The sequence below is a fragment of the Sinocyclocheilus rhinocerous genome, unplaced genomic scaffold (genome assembly GCF_001515625.1).
Source record: "Sinocyclocheilus rhinocerous isolate Xijiao unplaced genomic scaffold, SAMN03320098_v1.1 scaffold1179, whole genome shotgun sequence".
In the NCBI taxonomy this organism is placed as follows: domain Eukaryota; kingdom Metazoa; phylum Chordata; class Actinopteri; order Cypriniformes; family Cyprinidae; genus Sinocyclocheilus; species Sinocyclocheilus rhinocerous.
In genome coordinates, this window is record NW_015664997.1 from 108,913 (window position 1) to 117,672 (window position 8,760).

General features: G+C 40.1%; 1 protein-coding gene across 7 annotated transcripts in view; it reads right to left on the reverse strand.

Moving 5' to 3' along the window:
• The window catches only part of brdt (bromodomain, testis-specific), a 24,316-nt gene that overhangs the window by 6,558 nt on the left and 8,998 nt on the right, over positions 1 to 8,760 (reverse strand). For all 7 annotated transcript variants that reach the window (XM_016541574.1, XM_016541571.1, XM_016541572.1 and 4 more), the window contains 7 exons: positions 7,294 to 7,659; positions 7,077 to 7,205; positions 5,888 to 6,100; positions 4,415 to 4,590; positions 4,015 to 4,289; positions 1,465 to 1,554; positions 1,249 to 1,377 (listed from right to left, as the gene is read on the reverse strand). In XM_016541574.1, coding sequence (XP_016397060.1) covers positions 1,249 to 1,377; positions 1,465 to 1,554; positions 4,015 to 4,289; positions 4,415 to 4,590; positions 5,888 to 6,100; positions 7,077 to 7,205; positions 7,294 to 7,659 — 1,378 coding nt within the window. The remainder of the gene's footprint in view (positions 1 to 1,248; positions 1,378 to 1,464; positions 1,555 to 4,014; positions 4,290 to 4,414; positions 4,591 to 5,887; positions 6,101 to 7,076; positions 7,206 to 7,293; positions 7,660 to 8,760) is intronic.

Genomic DNA, 8,760 nt, shown 5'->3' on the forward strand with positions numbered 1-8,760 from the left:
GTTCTATCGGAAAGGTAACTTTAAATGACTTCGGTTGTGATCTGGCGCTATAGAGAAAATATAATTAAATAAAATTAACTTGACCTTCAAGGGGGGCGGGGGGGGCGGGCCGCCCCCCTAATATAATGGCAAGGGAAACACTGAGCTTGTTTTGGTCCTACCTTCCATGTTCCAACTATAGTTTACAATCCAAGTACCCTCACATACAATATATCGATGTATGTTTTTACAATCTATTCTAGATTATGATTACATATACATCTCTGCATGAACTCACACAAGTATTATAAGGTAATGCAACAGGGGAACCACATAGTAATGATTCAAAGCAGCAGTTTAAAACAGACCAGCTGTAACTCTTAACAGGGACAATAGCATATGACACATATAACTGCTCTCAGTTATGTTTGGTGAAGGTCCATATTGGAAACCGGCATTTCTTCGGAGCCCTTACCACTATTTTTAACTTGAAAGTGCTGAGGGTGTATGAAACAAGGAAAACCCCACACCAAGAGCCAGCTGGTCTTAAACTTGTCTTAAACTACAGCAACAACATAAAAAAGTGATTGTGATAAAACAAGAACAAAATGGCAAACATTGGAAAACAAATAAACAATAGCATCCAACAAAAACTACAGAAAGAGTGTGAGAGAGAAAGAGAGATGACTTATTCTTTTACTAATTTGGAGCCAAAAGTGCACAATTTTCTTTATATTACAAAAGTGACAAAGGACAAGTGTAGTGAACACAAAAAAATGAACATACACCATTTTTTTTTTAATTGAAAAAAAAATAAATAATAATAATAAGTTGAACTGTGTAACGTTTCAAGTATTTGTTGTCCAGTCGATGTTAAGGTGAAATAAGTGAAAGTTTATAATGCTGGGGACGTGTCCGAGTAAGCTTTACAATTTTTGGTTTGTTTTCTGTCTGAGTGGCCAGATAGATAGCAGGGGGAACAGACTGGCCTGAACACAAAACAATGAACATACACCATTTTTTTTTTAATTGAAAAAAATAATAATAAAATAATAAGTTGAACTGTGTAACGTTTCAAGTATTTGTTGTCCAGTCGATGTTAAGGTGAAATAAGTGAAAGTTTATAATGCTGGGGACGTGTCCGAGTAAGCTTTACAATTTTTGGTTTGTTTTCTGCATCAGTGGCCAGATAGATAGCAGGGGGAACAGACTGGCCTGAGAGACAGTGAGTGAATAAAAGGGTTGGTGGGTAGGTGTGAAGCCGCTAACCTGAATCAGAGTCACAGCTATCAGAGGAGCTAGAGTCACTACTACTGTTGTCAGAGCTGGACGAGCTGCTGCTGCTGTCACTCAAACGAGATGGATGGCTCGCATCTTTAAACTCCCCTAAAGCTTCAACTGCACACAGAAGGGGAAACATACAGGTTTATACTGCATTTATATGATTACATAAAAAGGAATGAACAAATAAATGCATATACTTACTTTTGGCCTTTTTATCGTTTGATTCTCCATTCGTGTGTTGTAGCTCTTTGTCCATTTCCTTGATTTTAGACTTCTTCTGGAGCTTCTTTTCTAATAATGTAAAAAGATCACCCATAAATATTAGATAAAAATGTCTCCTTTTACACACTTTGTTTTGTGAGAGTTGTAGAGTATGCATCTATTTTGTTTAGAAAAAAACAAAAGGGGGGTGGTCTGGGCGGAGAGAGAGAGAGAGGAATTGCAAGCTCATAGACAGGAGTGTGTTCGAACAAAGTCCCTTTCTCGGTTCGACTTGAAGCAGCAATGCGCAAGACCGATCGCTATATGACATCAAAGTACCGCGAGAGCAATTTGAACGCATGTGGAGCCATCTGCTCTCTGTAGCTCTCGCGGTACTTTGATGTCTGATCGGTCTGCGCATTTCTGCTTCAAATCGAACACCCCTCATCTCACAGCCGGTCCGTTTTGACGGCACACATCCGCATGTAAACATGTCGTCGGCATGGAAGTTCTTCATTGTGAGTTAAACCGACACAAAGTTCGCAATTTGTAATACAATATTGACTGTTTTTGCTCAAGTTCGCTGACGAAGTTTCAATCAAAGCCACAACAGAACAGTTTTGAGTATCCGAGCAACACAGCGTTGTTTCGAGACTCGATACTGAATGAATCCACGTTTTTGAACGAATCGAGTGAGTCAATGATTCAGTAATCCATTCATAAAGATAGTAGTCACGTGCCTAGTTTTTGAATGAATCAGCCATTTGAATGCATGACTAATGACTCTCTCGTTTACCTTCATCTACTGGTGGTTTGGTTTCATATTTAAAAGTATTGCATTTTTCCCAACATTTTTAACTTGTACGTTCAAAAATATTTAAAACATTAATCTTATAAAATTATTTATGCATTTGAAATTTTGTGGTGTAAATGCATTTATGGCACCTAAGCTTCATTAAAGGGGTCATATGATGCAATTTCAAGTTTTCCTTTCTCTTTGGAGTGTTACAAGCGGTTCGTGAATAGATAAGATCCCTAAAGTTGCAAAGACTAAAGTCTCAAACCCAAAGAGATACTCTTTATAAAAGTTAAAGGGTTAGTTCACCCAAAAATGAAAATTAGCCTGTGTTTTACTCACCCTCGAAGCATTCTAGGTGTATATGACTTTCTTCTTTCAGACGAATCCAGTCGGAGTTATATTAAAAATTGTCCTTGCTATTCCAAGCTCGATCATTGCAGTCAGCGGGTGTTGCAGTTGAACAGTCCACAAGTCGTCAAATAAAGCTCGATATGCTAGTCTCGCGAGTTTGTTTACAGGAGCAAAGGAAGCAAAGTTTCCTTACTTTAGCAAAGGAAAACCTCCTCTTGGCTTATATCGAAATCCTCCGACATTTTTCTTTGCAAATCTTCGGTTTGTACCTCTAATTCGTGACCAGCGTTTTGTTTTGTTGTCTCTCCGCATTCGTCACTAATCTTGCAACGCCGACGTACTACGTCATCCTCCGGCACAGCTTCCGCGTATGACAGTTGGCGGAAGTGATATAAAAGTGTTTATTACGTTTGAAATATGGATATTTTTCTCACAAAAACGCATGGATTCACTATAGAAGGCCTTTTTATTCACCCCCCGGAGCCGTGAGAAGCACGTTTTATTATGAATGCGCGCGCTTTATTTGACGACTTGTGGACTGTTCAACTGCAACACCCGCTGACTGCAATGATAGAGCTTGGAATAGCCAGGACAAATTTTAATATAACTTCGACTGGATTTGTCTGAAAGAAGAAAGTCATATACACCTAGGATGCTTCGAGGGTGAGTAAAACACAAGCTGATTTTCATTTTTGGGTGAACTAACCCTTTAAGACTGGTCCACGCCCTCCTAAAACGCCTCGTTCAAACACGCCCCCACATGTCTACGTCACTGTGTGGGAAGATTTGCATAATGCCGCCCAAATGTTCATGCAAAGAAAGGCGGTGTAACTTTATTATTGCTGCCACCGCCATGTTGTGAAGACGCTGTGTGTTTCGTTGTGAAAGCGAAACTACTTTGTTTGGCCTTCCAAAAGAGGACACAACTAGAAATCAGTGGTTAAGTTGTATTTACAACACTGTTCCAGAACAGTTCAACCCAAATATTCAGATGTGCTGATGCGTTTCAGAAAGGCGAGGCATAGAGGAGAAACAATAATTTACAGTATGTGGAAACTAATGTGTTTTTTTTTAGCCTTAAACCGCATAAACATTTCATTACACCAAATAATGTTCTTTTTATTTATGAACGCCTTCATACTGAAGCGAAAACACTGTACTGCTATAATCTGTGGGCATTACATTTTTTTCAGATAATGATGAAAAGTGTCGCCTGATTTGGCATATGTAGTTGCAGTGTCAAAAACATGCAAATACTTTTGGTTTGCATGCCATTTAGTTGTATTAGACCCAGTGTGAAAGGCTTTTAGTACTACTTCTCACATAATTTTATTTACATATTTCATATATAATGTGTCCCAGCATAAAAAAGCTGTTAATATTGACAGAACAGTACTCACTGTCAGTTTCTTTCAGTTTCTTTTGGAGGCAAGCGACAACATAGCACTCAAGAGCTCGAAGGGTTGAAGGTTTGAGAGTCTCAAAGTCGATCTCGATCTCCTCAGGGTCTGTGTCCCTGAGCAAGGGTTCTCTGGCCTTGATGATATTCACTACTTTGCCAAGCTTGTCTCCAGGAAGCTTGTTAATGTCTAGACTCAGCTGCCGTTTCTCCTCATAAGACATGGGTAAAGCATTCATCTTTTCCTCAGAGTCATATGCTCTGCTCTCCTTCCACCTGAGAACAAAGTCAATGTAAATTTTAATTTCTTTGAGAATTTGTCTTCGCATAAAGATCTATACATTATTCTTAGGGTAGAAATGGGGATGATGAGGGCCCACACGCTCCACACATTTTCTTACCCTGACGACTTGCTGTTGGACCTCTTCTGTATTTTTGCCGGTTTCTTCATTTCTTCACCTTTTCGTTTACTGGACTCTCTCTCTTTCTTCCTTTTCTTCTTGGACTTTTCCCTTTTCTTTGGTTTCAGGAGAGGTGTTTGGGTCAGTAACTGGAGCTGCTCTCGTACTGCTTTCAGCTGGCGAGTAAAGACAGAAATGACATTATATAAGAGTACATATATGAATACTGTCCATCTATAGTTCAAAACTTAGCAAGTTATTTTCACTGCCTACTGTACAAATGGGCAGCATCCAAACCCTCACAGCAGGCTGATTTTGAATGCACTCATTGGCAACATGTTAATGTCAAACCATATTACGCTTAAGCACAACACCTATTAAAGGGGGGGCCTAATGCTATTCCATGCATTCAGAGTTATTTACACTGTTAAAGAGTTGGATTCTCATGCTAAACATGGCCAAAGTTTTAAAAAAACTATTTGGACGTATGACGGGGTATTTCTGTGCCAAATACACTCCTAAAGTTTAGAAACCTTTTGTTCGAGCATGGCCCTTCATGACGTCACGAAGAGCAGAATTCCTTGTATGGGCACTTCTCCCGGAAGAGCGAGCACACATCGACCACAGCGAGAGCAAGAGCGCACCCATCAACGTGCTTCATTTGGGTTACAGAAGTCGTCGGCAGCGCTGCACAGGACTTGTTACAGAAGAATGTCTCCAAAGAAGTGTGTTTTTGGATGTGAGGGAAAGATGACCTTTTTCAGCTTCCCAAAGAACCCAGCGTTAAGGGAACAGTGGATGCAGTTTGTTTTTCTGGCACGTGTGTTTGTTTGTTCCTGTCATTTCGGTGACAAATGTTTTATAAACAAGGCCCAGTTCGCTGGATTTGGAGATTGTTTGATACTGAAAGATAAAGCAGTCCCAGCAATAAAATATTGTGGTTATGAGCTGAAATCGAAGGCGGTGAGTAAAACTGCATCTAATTTCTGTGTTTTGTTGTCAATCTTTAGCTCCGCCCACAGCACACCTTCAGGAGCTCGGCTGTTTTCGGAGAGAATCGTAAAGCTGTATATTTCTTTTATAAATCTGAAAAAACTAAAGACTCTTCGGAGATATGAAGGATGCAATACTACTATACTACTATGTAATACTCAAGATTAACGTGAGATTGGCAAAAATGTGTGTCATGTCCCCTTTAAGCTTAAACCACAACATACACAAGCAAAAATAAATTTGCAATTGTGCAGACTTAAATGTCCTCCTAATTATATTAATAAATGAGACCTCTCTCGCTTCTTGGCAAAGAACATACTGGAATTATTTTCGCTACAAAGATTACATGCAATAATGCCATAGAATTTGCTGAAGGAGCCAGTGTGACCACATTGGGTGTGACTATGGTGTTGTGACGGTGTTGGAACAGAGGATGTGTGTATCCGTGAAGGGACTCAAACGTCTATATGCAAGTCTTACCTGTTCCTCCAGGCTGGCGAGCCTTTGTGTTCTCTCCTCTTCATCCTCTTCTGTGTCGGAGGAGTTTTCTGATGGAGACGATGATTCACTGTCACTGCTCTCAGAGCTGGACGGACTTTGTGCTCTCTCCTTCCTTACTCTGTTCTGACTAGAGGCTGGGGCTGAATTCCTCGGCTCGTCAGGAATCTTGGAGAACCGAAACTCAAAAACATCCTGGGTGAAAAAAATAAAATAAAAAACATTAACATGGAGTTATTTACGCTGTTAAAGAGTTGGATTCTCATGCTAAACATGGCCAAAGTTTCAAAAAATTATTTGGACGTATGACGTCTGTACCAAAAACAGTCCTTGCGGGTTCAAACTAGTTTTGGAAAGTTTTTTTGAGAGCATGACCCTTCATGACGTCATGAAGGGTGGAATTCCTTGTATGGGCACTTCTCCCAGAAGAGAGCGCACACATCGACTACAGCGAGTGCAAGAGCGCACCCATCAACGTGCTTCATTCGGGTTACAGAAGTCGTCGGCAGAGCTGCACAGGACTTGCTCCAGAAGAATGTCTCCAAAGAAGTGTGTTTTTTGGATGTGAGGGAAAGATAACCTTTTTTAGCTTCCCAAAGAACCCAGCGTTAAGGGAACAGTGGATGCAGTTTTTTTTTTTTCCGGGACAGCAACAGAGTTTTGCATGTGTGTTTGTTTGTTCCCGTCATTTCGGAAACAAACATTTTATAAACAAGGCCCAGTTCGACACTGGATTTGCAGATTGTTTGATACAGAAAAATGGAGCTGTCCCAGCGATAAAATATCCCAGTCATGAGTCGAAACTGCAGGCGGCGAGTAAAACTGCATCAAATTTCTGTGTTTTGTTGTCAATCTTTAGCTCCGCCCACGGCACACCTCCAGGAGCTCGGCTGTTTTCGGAGACAATCGTAAAGCTGAATCTTTCTTTTATAAATCTGATAAAACTAAAGACTCTTCGGCGGTATGAAGGATGCAATACTACTATATAGGTACTCAAGATTAACACGAGATTGGCAAAACTGTGTGTGTGTTATGTCCCCTTTAACCCTGTCAGGAAAGACTGAATTTTCTGAGAGCAATATGCGAGTATTGTATTTATTTAAAAAAAAGAAAAAGAAAAATAAGACAAACAATGGATTTTAAAAGATGATCAAACCACATAAAAACACACCTGAAGTTTCCTTGCCATGGTCACTACCTCATGACCGGGTGGATTGTATTTGTAGCAGTTTGAGAACATGAGCCGCATATCTGCAGCAAACTGCAATGCATCTGTGTACTCACGAGCTTCCATCTTTTTCTGTTAGAAAAAAATATGCCCATTACATATCAAACAATAACAGTGAGCAATGTTTATCCAGTAATATTAACACAACCATGGTACTCACTTTGATGGTACTCATATCCATAGGTTGGTGAATGATTTCATGATAATCAAGAAGGCCCAGTCCCTTTGCATCCACAGGCTTATAAAAGGGCCAGGCGTAAGCAGAATGCTTTTTGGCAAACATCTCTTTCAGGATGGCATTGCAGTATTTGAGTCTCTCTGAGAGTTTGTTCCTTCTGCCCACCTGATGCTGTGGTGGTGATTCAGGAAGGTCTTTACAGGGAGGTTTGATGGGTCGGCCGCTGCCTCGCCTGGAGAATAACTTAAGGACTTTTGGTTCTGTTACACAAGAGGACGACTCATAGCTGGAGATGGAAGAGGCAGAAGGGGTAGTAGTGTCTGCTTTTCTTTTCACACCATTTTTCAACTGAAAGACAAGGTACATGCAGATTACAGTTAAATAAAAAAATTATATGCAATCTGTGTTTTTCCTGTACTATTCCACCTTTAGAAAATACTATTTCCATAATTTAATACGAAACAACCAAGCAGCCCTCATCTGTGTCAAAGAGGCAAAACTACGCCAATTAATCCTTGCCAAACACTGGGTCTAATTTATTAAAGGGGTCATATGATGTTGCTAAAAAGAACATTATTTTGTGTATTTGGTGTAATGAAATGTGTTTATGCGGTTTAAGGTAAAAAAAACAACAAAAAAAAAACATTATTTTCCACATACTCTATCTTCTATGCCCCGCCTTTCTGAAACGCGTCAATTTTTACAAAGCTCATTGTTCTGAAAAGCGAGGTGTGCTAGAATATCTCTTTGGATTTGAGACTTTAGTGTCTGCAACTTTACAGATCTTCTTTATGCACCAAGAGCTTGTAACACTCCAAAGAGAAAGGAAAAATTGAAATCGCATCATATGACCCCTTTAATATTTACATGGATTACTCGCATTCATACATACAGGAGAACATTTTTTTGCCTAAACAATTTTATTATGCAATCACCTCTTATGGAGATCTAGAATACAAGTACTTGTTGCTTATCAGTAGGGGTGCAACGGATCGTAGATGATCCGTGATCCGTACGGACCAGGCCCCACAGTTCGGCACGGATGTGATTCGCGGATTAACTTAAGTTTAACCATCATAGAGTGAAAGTTTATCATTTGCACATGTTTTGTCTTGCCAATTTACACATTCAAGCAATTTTAACTCACGCGCTGTTTTCTATGCGCTCAGCCGCTGCCGCAAACACCCGAAGCGCGCACACGCAGAGAGAGAGAGACACCGCATGAACAGCGAATTGATTCCTCTTTCACATAAACACAAAGTTATGTTAAAATACCCGTTTTGGCGAGTACTGTAGTAAACACAGCCGGTTATGTCTTAAATGAACATAAACAGCTGCGAAAGAAACCGGATGTGTGTCAGTATTAGGTCCGTGCGCTTGGTCTTAAAGAGACAGCAGCCAATAAATACCTGCTTCTGTCTGCTAATCAAATAACACCACAGCTTTAAC